Source organism: Cydia amplana, chromosome 8 (genome assembly GCF_948474715.1).
Source record: "Cydia amplana chromosome 8, ilCydAmpl1.1, whole genome shotgun sequence".
Lineage (NCBI taxonomy): Eukaryota > Metazoa > Arthropoda > Insecta > Lepidoptera > Tortricidae > Cydia > Cydia amplana.
The window spans coordinates 9,624,665-9,641,898 of NC_086076.1; the positions used below are offsets into that span (position 1 = coordinate 9,624,665).

Genomic DNA, 17,234 nt, shown 5'->3' on the forward strand with positions numbered 1-17,234 from the left:
TCCGAGAGTCCTGCAGACTTTGAGGGTGAGCTTCATTGGGAAATGTCTCAAAACGCGAGAACCCATCATCATTGTAAACTTAGCGAGAAAGCCGGAAGGGTGAAGTTAGGTCGAAGGCGGTGTTTTAATCATAAATGTATGACGGGTAACTAAAATATCTGAGAGATAGAATAGGGAAACCATTTGTACAGAGCGGATCCTCTTTTGCCAAATAGACATATTATTATTATGAAATTCAACACTTTACGTCCTATGTAATTATTAGTATTTATGCTTATTTTTTGTATTTTCAGAGTCGGGGCGAGCACGTTGTTACGGATGCAGAAGCGAGGGCTTTGGCGGCGAAAATAAATGCGACCTACATTGAAACTTCGGCCAAGACGCGCAAAAATTTGAAAGACGCCTTTGACGCCGCCATATTGGCGGGGTTGCCAGTACTTCAAAGCAAAAGACCCTTTTGGAAGAAACTGCTTTGTATAAATTGAATAATTATCTAAATAACTGTTGATTAATTAATTAATGTTAAAGACTATATTTGTATATCATGAGATGTGAATGAATTAATACGGAATAATGTGTGATTTTGCGAGAAGTTAGAAGACTTTAATTAATATTTCTAATTATTGTTCTGTTCCTAAATTATTACCTATTTGTAACTAAATAATTATTGGACGTGCTAGGTGAACCTAATCTTACTTAAACCTTGTGTTTGAAGTACTGCACGTAATTATGATTTAACGAACAAGTATTGTGATGAACAAAAACGTTAATACAAGTGCCTTACGATTGTTAGAGATTCTAGAGATATTATTAGTAAACTAGTTTTCAAAAGTAGTACATACATTATAAATAAAACTAGAGCAGCTAAATAACTTCGTGGTACAAACTGCCCTGTAACCTAATGCTTAAAGCGGCAACCATACTGATAAAAATGTATTTTAAATTTATTCCAATAAGTTTACGACTCTTCTAAAGTCTATTTTTTTATTCGGTAGACTGAAATGACAGTTCATAGTATCATCATCATCATATGTACGAAATATCATTTGATATTTACCAGTCGCTTTTCGGTGAAGGAAAACATCGTGAGGAAACCGGACTAATCCCAATACGGGCCTAGTTTACCCTCTTGGTTGGAAGGTCAGATGGCAGTCGCTTTCGTAAAAACTAGTGCCCACGCCAATTACTGGGATTAGTTGCCAAGCGGACCCCAGGCTCCCATGAGCCGTGGCAAAATGCCGGGACAACGCGAGGAAGATGAAGTTCATAGTATGAACATGAAATGTCATTTCATACTATTAAATGTCATTTTAGTCTACCGAATTAAAAAATAGATTTTAGGTATTATAAAGTTGTACAGTTGATTTATTTAAAAACATGAAAATCATGAAATATACCTGTGTTGCTATGCTAGGGATGTACATAGTTCACTTACTGTAAGGCCGCCTTACACCTGTAAGTTTTACTTACGGAAGTAGGGACAAAGCTATACCACAGAATGAGAGATGAATATCGTTATCTCATTCTAACAAATAGCTTTGTCCCTACTTACGTAAGTAAAACTTACAGGTGTAAAGGCGGCCTAATAATGTTAATGTTGTTTTATACTCAACACGAACTGATAATTATATTTTTATTAGAACATAATTAATAGTTGTTTTATTTACAATCATTCTTATTAACTAAGTGCCAATCCCGCCCCATCTTCTTCCTCGCGTTATCCCTGCATTTTGCCACGGCTCATGTGAGCCAGGGGTCCGCTTGGCAACTAATCCCAAGAATTACTGCAGCACTAGTTTTTACGAAAGTGACTACCATCTGACTAGGACTTATTAGCTTCCTCACGATGTTTTCCTTCACCGAAAAGCGACTGGTAAATATCAAATAATATTTCGTACATAAGTTCCGAAAAACTCATTGGTACGAGCCGGGGTTTGAACCGGCGACCTCCGAATTGAAAGTCGGACGCTCTTACTGCTAGGCCACCAGCGCTCCGCGCTGTGCGTTGAACTGTGCGCAATTATAGCGTATACTCGTATAGTATCTTTATACTATTTAACTAAATTTTAAAGTAATTGTTTTTTTACCCTTAATACAAGATACAAGTGACCTCTTTATTAATCAATCCTCATTAATCATTGTAAAATTATTTACAAAGAGGTTTCACGTTCAAACAAAAATAGGAACCCACAATAAAAAAATGAACGTTATACGTTTCGTTTCCAAGTTGAAATCGCTAATGAAAAATATCTGCAAAAATATGCTCCGTGTGCAAGTATTGGACGTTGCCAACCTTAAAATGATTACTATTATTACAGGCAACAACGTAGCTGTCAGTGTCAAAGTCATTCCTCTGAAGTGGTTGTGGTAGCGATGTGACGAGTCCACTTTTTTTCAATTCGAATCATTCGAATTGATTCAGCCGCTGATTCGAATTCAAAATCGAGTTGACTCGACTCGACGATTCGCGTGGTTCGCGACAAGGTCACAGGCACAGGCGCGGAGCGAGTTGAGACGGCGAGTTACGCGGCAGTTGTTGTAAAAAGAACCTTCAGGGCACGGAATTAAGGTTTATTTTTGAATGGCCATACTAGCAGTGAACTCGAGTTGGGATACTTGGAATGGCGAATCAAGCGGCAGATGTTGTAAAATGAACCTTCGGGTCACGGAATTAAGGTTTATTTTTGAATGGCCTTAGTAGCAGTGTGATAGCGTTGACTCGGCTCGGCGAGTTGTTCGCCGAGTTAGCTAGTGGTCGAGTTGATTCGAATTGCCCATAGTCTTGATTCGAATTAACTCATCTGTAGGCTGATTCGAATTATTCGAATCAGATAACTCGACTCGCCCATCGCTAGGTTGTGGGCAATAGCGCGCGATTCTTGTTTTCTTGTGTATTTACTTTAGATTAAGTAAAATTATACGTGTAAATTTATAAAGGACGATGACCGAAAGCGAGCATTATCCGGATATCGACATATCAGACGTTATCGACGACACCGAACAGTATGCGGACACGGAACAATACATTGATACTGAAATTAACTCCGAACCCATCGAAAGTGAGATTCTGCAAGAATCCGAGCTAGTCAGCTCTGAAGAACATGTGGAAAAGAAGCCACAGAGTGCAAAGAGCGAGGTTGTGAAGGCCACAAGATTACCTATAGCGAGGATTAAGAATATAATGAAGCAAGATCCAGACGTAAGCGTCATCAGTGCTGATGCTGCGTTCTTAGTTACGAAAGCAACGGTAAGAGATCAATTTTATTTTAAAATGCTACTGTATTATCTACTAGAATTTAGTCTACTATGTCTACGAAAAATGACATGGGTATTTACAGTTAACTACTACAAAGTTAATAGGCTACATTCCTACTAGGCTTCTTTTTAGGGTTCCGTATCCAAAGGGTAAAAACGGGACCCTATTACTAAGGCTCCGCTGTCCGTCCGTCCGTCCGTCTGTCACCAGGCTGTATCTCACGAACCGTGATAGCTAGACAGTTGAAATTTTCACAGATGATGTATTTCTGTTGCCGCTATAACAACAAATACTAAAAACAGAATAAAATAAAGATTTAAGTGGGGCTCCCATACAACAAACGTGATTTTTGACCGAAGTCATAGAGAAAAAATACATTTCGCTACTCGATGCTAGATGTAGACACTGAAATTAATAGTCTGAACTGATGTATGGAGTGAGCACTCTATGTATTTTTTTCTCTATGCTGAAGTTAAGCAACGTCGGGCGGGGTTAGTACTTGGATGGGTGACCGTTTTTTTGCTTGTTTTGCTCTATTTTTTGTTGATGGTGCGGCCTGACTTCAGTTAGTCAGTGGGAATCTTACATTATATCTTGCTGGTGCGGCTGTGAAGGATGTGTTGCTTGACATCGAATTGGGAAAGAAAACTGTTGTTTCTCCTGATCCTGAAAGGGCACCGTTATATTATTTTTGATAATATCATATTGAGCCATTTCAATCAAACATTTTTTTAATGTAATTTTTTATTGGAATGGCGGACATTTGCTTATACAGCAACCTTATCCTTTTTATTTTTGATGTTGGTTTTGAAAGTAATTTCATTTGTTCCAGGAGTTATTTCTAGAAACAATAGTCAAAGAAACATACAACACATCAACTAAGAAGAAAAAGATAATTACCAAAAAGGATTTAGACTATGTTATAAATATGGTGGACTGCTTGTGCTTCTTAGAGGGTGCTATGGATTTCTAATATCAGTCTATGACTTGTTATAGTCAATAATGTTAACTGTACCTTATCGTTTGCGAGGAATGTAAAACTAGAATACTGTAACTAATTGTTAAAAATAATTAAGGATTAAATTAAATCAAACTACAACTATTTGCTATAATTTTATTAGCACAATACTATAAATACTATCCCAAGTTTAGCTTATAATTTAGGTGTCAAATCGTCTAAGTAATTTACGGCTTATATGATCATGAGAAGTTGCCAGGCTGTTTATACAAGGATGTGCGGTACCCAGATGAGAGATTGGAGCGCCACGGCACTGTGAGGAGACACGGTGAATCTGGACTTGATCACCTTTTGTCTGTAAATAAATGACAAAAATACTAACTCGTGGGCACACAAAACAATCAGAAATCCACACCAAAAATTCAGTTCCTATATAAATTACAGTATGCCTACTTGTGGTTATTGTATTTACTAGCAATTTTTTAATAAACCATAATTTGAGTAGACGTGATTTGCAGTATTTTTGTAGTGAATTGTATTTTTACAGTTTGCAATTCACACAAATACAATGGTGTTGAAATGAGATATCCCTGTTGTTTCAGTAAAACCAAGTGCTTAGATAAAATATTGGGACTAAGTAAGCTATCTATAATTAAAAGCTAGGATCATACCCTTTTTCCAGCGCACTATTGACGCCTGAAGCCTTCACCTCTAGCAGCGATGGAAGCAGTCTGATAGACGACAGGTCCACGGCTTGCTCCTCATCTGACAGGTTTACTATACCCACCACCGCGCGGGAGCCGGCTTTCAGTCTGAAAGTTAGGTTTGGTTTAATAATGGTGAACACTTTTTTTACTCTAGTCAGTAACTATAGTTCGTTTTTATTAGCATTAGAAATAAGGTAAACAATCTTGACGTGTCTTTTAATTGAAAAACACATTTTAAAAATAAGTTACGGCAAATATATAACAATTATGAATCTAATACGATCATGTATATTCTTCTGCTTTCATAAGTAATAGTTTTTGATTTTTAAAAAGCGTTTTTCAATTAAAAGACATGTCACGATCGCTTACCTTCTTGCAAGTTCTTTCTAATGCTAAAAAAAACGGAACTATATATTGAGTTTTTTTTTCTAAGAAATGCAATAAACTGATAGTTTGCACATGAAATTTGGGGAAAAAGAAGAACTTGCCCCAAAACTTATGCAGGTAAAAATTGTGCAGAAAAGCCTCTGCGTTCCACTGACCACTGACCGTTATATCACTTAAATGTTTTGAAATACAATTATAAAGCTTGGAGGATACAACTAAACGGATTAGCCATTAACAGGCTTTCCCCTCTGTCGAAAATAGGCGGCCAACGGTCATACACAATGTATGGACTGACGTTTATCTGACATGGCTATTTTTACGTTACGCATACATTTGACGTTCCCCTCCCCCGCAAAAATCGGCAGACTGTTTTGTACAGAAAATTACAGACATGGCGTCTCCGTTTGATTATATCCTCCAAGTTATAAAGTATCAAAAACGCCTGGGATTTGGAGGTAGTTGTGATATTTTGATGTGCTGGGATTCGAATGGTGAATTTAAGGCAAGATGCAAAGAGATAGGAATTAGGAAGTACCTGGCAACAACCAGCACGTGTTCGCCGAGCGCCCGGGTCTCCAGGTCTCCTGAGCGCACGGCTCTGGTCTTCTTCAGAGCCACCACGTCTTTGTAGAACTGTCACGAGAAAGGAATTACATTTGTTGTAAGGAAAATTGAGATCCCTTATCACTTGCAAGGTAATAATAAATTGAAAGTAGGTACTCTTGACGTGCAACACCCAAAAGTGCTTCAACACAACGGCAAATATTCAACGCGCTGCTTAATTAAAACCTTTATAGCGCACAAAATAGCCAAGGTATTGAATTAAATCCTGCTTGACGCTTAATTGTCCTAATGATTGAAGTTGGGAATAAATGCAAATCTTGACCAACATTAGGTACAATATCTGGGAGACCATGATTTGCTCGGAAAACATATAAAAACTCAAAATGCGCGTTTTCACAAAGATAAACCTATATAGCTAGATCGATTTTTCGCCCCCTAAAAACCCCCATATAAAAAAAAACATCGAAATCGTAATAGCCGTTCCCGAGATCGCCGAAATATATATATGTCACCGTAAAATTGTAAACACTCGTCATATTATAATCTCGCTAGTTACATTATAAACTGACGGTAGGGAGATTATAATCTAACCTAACCTAACCTACGTTAGATTATAAACTAACGGTATCACAATCTTACGGTGTCATATGTAAGAATTGCACGTTTAAAGCAAAAATACAGTCATAATAAAAGTTTAAGCGGACTTACCTTATAATGGCTCTTGGGCGCTTGCATCTCCCTTTCCAAGTTAACCTCTCTATAGTTACTGGCTATAGGCAACCAAGTCTTGCCATCAGTCTCCGAGAACCCTGCGTTTTTCCCATCGTTCCAGTGGTACGGGGTACGGTTGGGGTCCCTAGAGTGACTGGCGTAGTTGATAGGGTCCTCTGTGTTGCAGGCCTGAGGGTCCACGGTGTCCTCCCATGAGATGTAGCCGTCGGTCATACCGATTTCTTCGCCCTTAAAGATTTAAGAAGCATAGAGAAATATAGTAAGACAAGAGTGCTCACTCCATACATCAGTTCAGGCTATTAATTTCAGTGTCTACATCTAGCGTCGAGTAGCGGAACTATCAGTACTGCTACTTGACAATAGATGTAGCACCGACCGGAAAGTCTTATCTCAACAGCATAAGACTTTCCGGTCGGTGCTACATCTATAGTCAAGTAGCAGTACTGATAGTTCCGCTACTCGATGATGCTAATAGTCTTTTTGGTACTAAAACTGATGTATGGAGTGAGCACTCTATGTATTTTTTTCTCTATGGTTAGAGAAGTCAAAAACTAAACGGCATACTTTAATAAAGAGACTGAGCTAACGAATATGCGTAAAGGAGTGCAAAAAGAATGAACGAATAGTGGCGGATAACTCCGAAAGCTGACTCTTACTACAACGGAATATGAGTGATTTTATACAATGATTTTCGGGATTACCCGATTTCCGGAATTACCCGAATACACCTTATATTGTAACTACCACTTGATATTACTTGGTAACTACTGGGAATAATGTTTCCCAGTAGGTTACTTTAGTTACCACTGCTAACAACTTGGTGTGGTAATTAGTGGGAATGACCCCACTTACGCGGCAAAACGAAACATGTATGTGATTTACCGCGAAATGAGCGGGGCTGCGCAGTGTCATACATAAATATAATATAGTTATAGGTACTTGAACTAAGCAGCGTTTTAGTATTTATTATTTTGTGTTGTGTGTGGCATGAGTGATTAACTTGGTAAGTGTCGGTACCTGGTAGGTGAGTGTGACTCCCGGCAGGATCAGCGCGAGTAGGTTCATGGCGTCGATGCGGTCTGTGCCCTGACGATTGGCTACGCGGCTTTGGTCATGATTCCCATTCTGAAAGAAAAACAATTCGTTTCTTTAACTTTGGGAGGTCGTCTAAACAAAGGCTAGACTGGATAAGAGGTTTTCTGGTGACTCAGGAACTTGCCAATCTATATTTTGGATCCCAGTTCCCTACAAGGCACTTCGGACACATCTACAGCAATAGAAGTTTCTCTCTCTCTCTCTCTCTCTCTCTCTCTCTTTAGCCCTTTTCTACCCTTCGGGTGTAGGCCTCCTTCATTTTACGCCACACTTCACGGTTCTGTGCAACCTGGCCCCTATTTCACCACGGTGACAGGTGCGACAATTCAACAAATGTCACTGTTGTTGCTGACGTCACAGGCAGCCATGGGCTACGGTTACCGCTTACCATCGGGCGGGCCGTATCCTGTTTGCCACCATCATTGTATTATTTTAAAAAAACTTTATTATATCGGCAAAAAACAGGTATTTCTCTTGCGAAGTTTATGATGACGATGATGACAATTGTCACAAGATTTAAAAGAACTTTCGGTAATTCTTGATAGGAGATGGGTTCTGTGTCGGAATTTCGTAGCAACTGTCGTGTTTCTTGTGACAATTGTCATTAGCTTTGCTAAATAAGTATTTATTTACTGGCGATATAATGGAGTTTTTTTAAATTAAAACGTTGGTGGCAAACAAGCACACCGCCCGTTCGATGGTAAGCGGTTACCGTAGCCTATGGAGGCCTGTGACGTCAGTAACAGTGATGTCGACAAGTGTTGCACCTGTCACCGTGGTGAAATAGGGGCCTGGAGCCACTGCATCCCCGCAGTCCTTTTGATGTCATCGTAGTCGTTTACTCGACCAATCGGTCTTTCGTGCCATATAATAGAAGTTTATATATAACAAACTGAAAGCATCCTACATAAGAATACTCACACATACACACACACACACACACACACACACACACACACACACACACACACACACACACACACACACACACACACACACACACACACACACACACACACACACACACACACACACACACACACACACACACAATATGTATATATATATATATATATAATGTAATTGCTATGCACTCATATTAGAATGGCATTGTTTTCTGGTATCAAAACAGGCCCTATAATTAATTGCTTTAAATATAAAATCAAAAACAAAATGGGAAATGTAGTAAATAAGTCATACTAGATTCGATGTTCCTTATATAGTTTCTATTGTCTAGGAGAGGACACTGACTTCTGTAACACAGGTCTTTACCTAGCTCAGAAGTCAGGGACTTCAAAACCCACTTAGTAACTTGTCTTTTGACAGTAAAAATATATTTTTTTTTTTAACTCACCACCCAGTTTGCAGGCTGTCCCGCAGGCATATATGTCATCCACCTATCAATGATGACTTTGATATCCTTAGCATTGGAAGTATTCTTAACATCGCCCAGAAAACTAAAATTGAAGGGAATAGAGCCGTTTCTCTGTCCGTCGCCGTAATACCTAAAAAGAGAAAATTAATTATTTAATACAGTTATACCGGAGCAAGGTAATAGAATAGGTAGGTACCTACTTATTGTGCGCTATGAGGGATCTGCCACCATGATTTATTAATAATTTAGGCGAATAAACAGGTGCTGCCCCACAGATGACCTATTCTCATATGCACGTTGTCTGCCACCTTGTGGCCTAAATCAGAAACTTGATCTAAGATATTACGAGTGTTGATTGAAAAGTTCGCGGCCTAAGTATGAAAACAAATTCAAAGGTTTTTTAAATAGTCGTTGAGTACGTCGCGCCAGTCGTACACCACGGTGCAGGTTTCATCTGCTATAGTGGGCCGGATTTAGTAACCGGTCACCTAGTAAAGAACTGTATTACCTCAGCATAAGGTTCAAGTCTGCGTAGGCCTCCGTCATCCTGATCTTGTACTCGCCGTCGTTGTAGAAATAATCGTAGAGTACGTCGCGCCAGTCGTACACCACGGTGAAAGTTTCATCTGCTGGCCCGGAGTTAGGGTCACCTAGTAATGGACTGTATTACCTCAGCATAAGGTTCAAGTCGGCGTAGGCCTCCGTCATCATGATCTTGTACTCGCCGTCGTTGTAGAAATAGTCGTTGAGTACGTCGCGCCAGTCGTACACCACGGTGTAGGTCTCGTTCAGGTTCTGGGTGTAGATGTGGTTTAGGTAACCGTAGTCATCTGGGCCGGAGTTAGGGTCGCCTACAAATGTTAATAAAAATACTTTAATTTATAATTTACCTAATGTACGAAATGTATGCATTATGACATTACTTATTACCTACAATTTTTATAGTTGGTCAAGCCAAATTGTCAGTAAATAAGAACAAAAAAAAACTATACTCATCCCTTTCTTTTGGGTGCTAGTACTAGTGTAACAAAGATAGTATAATTCTCTCTGTCTATGTTTGATATGAGACAGTCTTTTATTTAACAAACTATATAAAGAATTTCGTCAAATTGCATTTGATATATTTTGAATCTGTTTATTTATTTTTCAATTACCTGAAAGCGGCTCGTCAGGGTATTGTCCGTCGAAATCGGCTGGATCTACTTCATACATCATGTTTACAGCGTCCACGCGGAAACCGGACACGCCCTTGTCAAGCCAGAACCGAAGCACATCCTGTACACAATATACCATTAGGTCTACCTAGTAGAATCTATCCTACTTAATAGTGGTAACTAGTAACGTACGTGAGAATATGAAAGCAATTGAGGTATTAGATACGTCTAGATCTTGCGAACACATTGCTAGACCTGCCACTGTTAATGTTATGACTAGCGAGCCATTACCAAACAGGCGCCTTGGCAAGATCTGAATATTCTGAATGCATTATAACTTTATAACTAACCCTGTATTTACACATAGCAAGCCAAACATTGACTTATATCTCAGGATGGGCCTTAGGGGCACTAAAAATGGTACTAGTCCAGCGGTGTCACTCACGAATTAAAGCCTATTGTGCAGTCTAACGCAACTAGTTGCGACCAATCGCCTGCGTGATGCGAACTCATCAACCAATCGCGTTGTAGCGGTGTCACACCGCTGTACTGGCCCCATTCATGCCTCATTCTTATGCCCGTAAGGCCAGTCCTGAGATATAAGCATACCCCGGCCGGCGAGAGCAAAAATGCGTTGACAGCTTAATAGTGCGAGGACACACACTTTGGTCGATGTCGATAAAAACAACACGATGTACTGGACCACCGTTATGATATGCAGAAGTATTAATTATTGCTGTAAACAAAATTAAAACCAAGTGTTTGTATTCATTCAGTTTAAAATTGTTTTAGGGTTATTCTTAGAAACGCGTGGAGGTATCAAGTTGAAATAAATAACAAATACTAATGGCTCAGTTAAAAAAAAAAATGTGCTTAATTAAAAGTCGACTATTCTATCGACATCCATATGTCGATAGAATAGTCGATATTTAATTAAGCACTAGGAGCAGACGCATTTTTGCTCTCGCCGGCCGGGGTATGGATATAAGCCACATCATCAATTTTTCTTCACATAAAACTTATTTAAGGGTTCTGTCAATTCAGTCATCCGTAAACCGTATTGAAACGTAATAAGGTTTAACGGCGGTCTGTTAGTGCCTTAGTACCTTCATCTCCTCCTGGACCTTGGGGTCGCGGTAGTTGAGGTCTGGCTGGCCGACCACGAACTGGTGCAGATAGAACTGCTGGCGGTCCTCGTTGTATTCCCAGGCGCTCTTGCGGAACACGCTGATCTGTAGGGTTACATGTATATCGTTTGTGCATTTTGCTCGTGTAAGAAATAAGACTTTAACTTGAGGCCAAGGAACAAACTGGTGCCAATTGGAATAGCCAAACTCAAAATGATCTCGAACGGACCACATTCCATGTCGATGAAAGTCTACAACAACTTACCTTATATTATAGTAGCTGAAGAGAAATACGCTACTTTTGTTTCAAAACTAAAAACATATTTAATATCTAAAGCTTTTTACACTCTCGAAGAATATATGAACGACAGATCAGAAAATATGTTTTTTTTCCCTAGGTTAAGTTATATTTTAAGTTTTGTCACGCCCTAGCAGGGTCCATGCTGAACTTTATAATGTTAATATAATAATATGTAAACACCTTGTAATACCATGGTTGGCATTCAATAAATGAAATGAAATAAAAAAAAGCGGCCAAGTGCGAGTCGGACTCGCCCATGAAGGGTTCCGTATTTAGGCGATTTATGACGTATAAAAAAAAAACTACTTACTAGATCTCGTTCAAACCAATTTTCGGTGGAAGTTTACATGGTAATGTACATCATATATTTTTTTTAGTTTTATCATTCTCTTATTTTAGAAGTTACAGGGGGGGGGGACACACATTTTACCACTTTGGAAGTGTCTCTCGCGCAAACTATTCAGTTTAGAAAAAAATGATATTAGAAACCTCAATATCATTTTTGAAGACCTATCCATAGATACCCCACACGTATGGGTTTGATGAAAAAAAAATTTTTGAGTTTTAGTTCGAAGTATGGGGAACCCCAAAAATTTATTGTTTTTTTTCTATTTTTGTGTGCAAATCTTAATGCGGTTCACAGAATACATCTACTTACCAAGTTTCAACAGTATAGTTCTTATAGTTTCGGAGAAAAGTGGCTGTGACATACGGACGGACAGACAGACGGACAGACGGACAGACAGACAGACAGACATGACGAATCTATAAGGGTTCCGTTTTTGCCATTTGGCTACGGAACCCTAAAAAGAGTTTAGATTAGCAGTGCTGTTCGTACCCTTAAGAGCCCCTTTGACCGCCAAAGGCGTTACTGACGCGCGTGGTTCAAGCCTAATAAGCATACCCCGCAACGGAGCTAGCAAATCTGTAGCAGTTGTACGTCAGGGTTATCACTACTACGCATAAACTAAAGTACAAAAAAAATCTTTGTTTTTAAACACACCAATATTTTCAAGCAATGAAAATTCCATGTTAATATTTGAAAGAAATGCGAAAAAAAAAACGTGATTTTATAATCAAAATAACAGATACATTGAAACGCATCTAATATTGACATTGACCTGTTAATTTATATTATTTGACAGTAAATTAAACCGGGTTATATCGGAAGAGGGTCAACAAGGTTCTCGATCAATTTTATTAATCTTACATACAATAAAGTTAAAGCAAAATGGTTCATCATAATCGCCAACCCTGGCACAAAACTGTCATATGCTACGGTTTTGCTAGCTCCGTTGCGGGGTATGCTAATAAGTAATAACTTTCGGCATCCCGACAAGGTTAACGATGACGCGCAGCACACGATATGCATGGCGTTCAAAGAGTTAAGATGATAGATAACTAACCTCTCTCTCTCTCTTCCAAACTATATATCCCACATGGTGATGGGGTCTGCTTTCCGTATATTAACCACAACACTATTTAAAAGCTAGGTTTAGGTGTTAAGGTCAACCGGGGTAAATGCGTCTTTTGAAGATATCTTCGAAACAACATATTATCTGAAAGCCTAACCAACTCCAACTTTTGATGCAATTTCGTAACAAATTAAATTCGAACCCAGTTATTTGGCGGCAGCGGGTGATCAGGGTCGTCAGGGTTCGGTCTGCCGTCAGCCCATACGTAGTAATTGTCGTAGCCGCCCTGCCGCTTGCAGGACTTGACGAACCACTCGCTCTCGTTGCCCGTGTGGTTGGGCACGTAGTCTAGGACTACTTTGATGCCTAAAAAAAAAACTTTAGTGTAGGATTATATTTAAAACAAATGAAGTTGTAGCAAGTCATAGTGCAACCATGGAGGTCAGGTGAGCGAAAACACAATCGGTCGGAAAGCTAATCAAGTCGTCTAATTTTGGGATGACTAATAAGTAATTTGTCACAAGAAAACTTAAGATATTTTTAGACGAGTTACCTATATATGACGGTTGATCAGTTATGGATTCCATCTCCTGATACAAAACCGTATCTAGTTAATATAACTTAATAGTCGCCTGCCTTATGAAAAATGGTTCAAGAAATTAGAAAATCCGAAGAGCCGAAAATCATCACCAACTTTTAGATCACAATTGCCTGACAGACGCACGGAGAAAAAGCTAATAATACCTACCTACTGATAAAGTATGCTATATCTTCGACCATATATGCCTACAGAGTCATATGTTATATCACATCGGGTGAAATAATATTCAATAGGTATCTACAATTAAAAACATTATTTGGGTAAATCAAATTTTTAGTGTACCTAACTCCTCGCTACATAGCAAGGAGGGTTTTAAAATACCTACATTTTACGAAACCAGCGTTTCCTGTAGTTTTATAAAGCCATTTCCATAATGGAGGCCTTATGTCACAAGTACCTAGTAGAACTTGATACAACATTTAAACTACCTACCACTACAACTAACTACCAGTACCCTTGGAGAACGGGACAAAATAATAACACAAAAAGTTGATCCACTCATTTGCACACCTAGTAGTAGTATGTAAAATTAATGCGACTATAAGCGATATTATAATATATATGCGATATTTTAAGATCAAACAATAAATTAACAACATAAGCCCAGCGAAGATTAGCTTTGTTTGTAGATCTATAATAGAGATGTGAGAAGATTGCTCAGCAAAACGATACGCGCCGGAAAACGCAGTTTAACTTAACGATGCGACACCTCGTAATGAGGATTTTTACCCGCGGGACTGTTTGATGGCATTTTCTTAACCTTGACTCATGAAGTAATGACTAGATTATCTATTCCTATACACACAACTTACAGTAACCTTGGCTTTGAAGATGTAAAAATGATATGAGTGTGACGTCGTCGTCAAGTATACCTACCTATATACCCTGTACAACGGTAGCGTGACGATTTTATCTAGGTGTCTCAAGTCGCCGGGTGATTGGTACCAGCATTTAGGTACAATATTGTCCAAAAATTATCAATATAATATATAATAAGTAGGTAGCGAAGCTAAGTAGGTAGTGTATTTTAGGTACATTTTCCCATTTTTCACACAACACATAAAAACAGGTAACAGTTTATGGAAAAAACATGCTTTTGAATATGCACCTAAAACTTATAAATTAATAATGTCAGTGCTGTATTTTAAATAGGTACGTACATTCCACGAGTGCTCTTTTTGCGCAGGTAGGTAGGTATACTATACGTACCAATAGGCAAAGCCTAATGTTGTTCCGAAGTCGTTTATGGTGCCGAAGTAGTGTAGAATGGCAGAATCGTTAGTGATGTCGTAGCCAAAGATACATGGGCTCATTTAGACGGGGCGAGAACTCGCATGCGAGTTGGATTACATTGCGTCGTTTGATCGGTCGGCGGAATTGATGTAACCTCAATGGTCCGCAATATAACTAAAATCGTATACGAGTTCGAGCGCCGTCTAAATAAGCCCTAACTCTATATACCGACGATTATTCGTATGTACTAGTAGACTTACCTTTGCTTCTTGTTTCAGTCATAGGGTTGTCAAAGTATTTTATGATGTAAAACTTGAGCGTGATAGCTACATAGTCAATATTATACACGACTAGCTACTATAGACTGCCGACTACTTGTATATAGACTTACCTAGCTTCTTAGCCTCAGCCATGAGGTTATCAAAGTCTTCCATGGTGCCGAACTCTGGTGCGATGGCGCGATAATCAGTGATGTCGTAGCCGAAATCGTACATGGGCGACTTGTAGATCGGCGAGAGCCATATTGCGTCCACGCCGGTGTGGGCTAGGTAGCTTAACTTGGAGGTTATACCTGGTGGAATTAAAAAAAAAACATAATAAATCTGACTATCTTGGGTATTGATTAAAAAAAGAGGTCTAGTTGTACAAAATAACACTTTCCTTGACACATTCGGCGATATAAATGGTTACACAATGAGACATTTAATTTTCTTCCGTTTCAGTATTCAGGAACTAGGTTTATATGGTCGTGAACTTTCTGTAGACGAAGTAAGAGAAGATCTGAGACAGAAACTTAAGACTGATGGCAGTGATAGCTATTGGTTGGCCAAAAAGTAGAAATTGTATACTTAATAAAAATAAAAACTCACCATTTAAATTTCATTCACATCCCCTACCTAACACTGCTATCCTTCAAATTGCGAGGGTAAATCTCATAAATCAGGGCCAACTTATACCAGTAGTCCGCATCCGACGCGGCAACCACCGCCAACACAGCAACCAAAGCCACCGTAACCGCTTTGGCCTTAGCTGCGTGGTAAATGATGTTGTCCAATTTATACACATAGCGTACAATATAAAAAAAAACTCACCATTTAAATCTCCAATCCCATCCCCATCGCTATCCTTAAAGCTGCGAGGGTAAATTTGATATATCAGGGCAGACTCATGCCAGTCCGCATCCGACGCGGCAACCGCCGCCAACACGGCAACCAACACCAAAGTAACCGCTTTCATCGTGCCTTGTCTACTAAGTGAAGAGCCTCGCTCGCCGGCCGTTAAATATGCTCCTGTTGTAAACACTTCATGTTGTTTACTGCGGCACTCAAGTGTTTCGGTAGGTATGATTTCAATTGTTTCCTAGATTATAATCGAGATTTGAACTTCAGATGGGTTATGTCCCCAGTACAATAGGTTTTACGGGGAAATTGAACTATATTGCTTAAACATTGTACTGAACTATGGAACAATTTGGGATCTATTTATGTGTATAATTATATTTTAGGACCCTTTTGTTGTTGTATTGTATTTTTATATACACAAAACAAAACTATACAAGTTACAGCACACATAACTTTAGGCAACAAGACCAAAATATTTGGAATAAAAATATTTATGACATCAAACAAATGCCATATTTAAATTAGTATATTAATAACTACAAATACCATTCAATGCAACATTGTTACACTTACCAAAACGAATGCATAAATAGAAACAACATCTTAATATTTATTCATAAGTTATTGTCTCTGAAATTAAAATTTTACACCAATTTCATGGAAACACTGCCAAAAATATATAAATATGTACCTATACCTTACTTCGGTATTTTTCCTGTACTTACGAAAATGGTATGATACAAACTTATTAAAGAAATAAATTATTTAAATATAAAACACAAATTCAGAATTCCACATTTATTATGTTGTCTTTTCTTTTAAGAAAACGGTCAATGAAACAGTTTGCATGTATATTTGATAACATCGAGATTTCATTTCAGAGCGATGGGAGAACACTTAGTTTAAACTTGACAGACAGAATACCTATTACATTTATACACAACATTTAACACACTCAAGAAATTGAGCATAAATTATTATTGTGTTTTGTACTTTAATAGAAATAACTATTAATAACATAAATTGTATAAAAATAAAGAATACTCTCAATAATTAACCACAACCGCACGATGCCAGTTTTATTTTGCTATTTTTATAAATTATAATTTGATTGAAATGTATTTGAGAATCATAAATCGTCATCATTAAGTAGATTTATATTTTTTATCATTATTAATTAAATTTGACTAGGGTGATTAAAATTAGCG

General features: G+C 38.4%; 3 protein-coding genes across 3 annotated transcripts in view; 2 read left to right on the forward strand and 1 right to left on the reverse strand.

Moving 5' to 3' along the window:
• LOC134650046 (uncharacterized) overlaps positions 1-893 on the forward strand; it is a 47,530-nt gene extending 46,637 nt beyond the window's left edge. Inside the window, exon 4 of the mRNA XM_063504870.1 lies at positions 294-893. Coding sequence (XP_063360940.1) covers positions 294-485 — 192 coding nt within the window. The 3' untranslated portion in view covers positions 486-893. The remainder of the gene's footprint in view (positions 1-293) is intronic.
• A 1,969-nt stretch (positions 894-2,862) lies between these two features.
• Positions 2,863-4,355, forward strand: LOC134650546 (DNA polymerase epsilon subunit 4). The gene is made up of 2 exons (XM_063505497.1): positions 2,863-3,247; positions 4,089-4,355. The coding sequence occupies exons 1-2, from the start codon at positions 2,942-2,944 to the stop codon at positions 4,227-4,229; spliced, it is 447 nt and encodes a 148-aa protein (XP_063361567.1). The 5' UTR covers positions 2,863-2,941; the 3' UTR covers positions 4,230-4,355.
• A 100-nt stretch (positions 4,356-4,455) lies between these two features.
• LOC134650047 (maltase 1-like) lies at positions 4,456-16,170 on the reverse strand. The gene is made up of 12 exons (XM_063504871.1): positions 15,997-16,170; positions 15,297-15,476; positions 13,274-13,437; positions 11,335-11,460; positions 10,229-10,349; positions 9,745-9,925; positions 9,054-9,204; positions 7,622-7,729; positions 6,581-6,832; positions 5,844-5,941; positions 4,886-5,026; positions 4,456-4,569 (listed from the first exon to the last, which is right to left on the reverse strand). Exons 1-12 carry the CDS (start codon positions 16,139-16,141, stop codon positions 4,479-4,481), a joined length of 1,758 nt encoding a protein of 585 aa, XP_063360941.1. The 5' UTR covers positions 16,142-16,170; the 3' UTR covers positions 4,456-4,478.
• Positions 16,171-17,234: the final 1,064 nt, after the last annotated feature.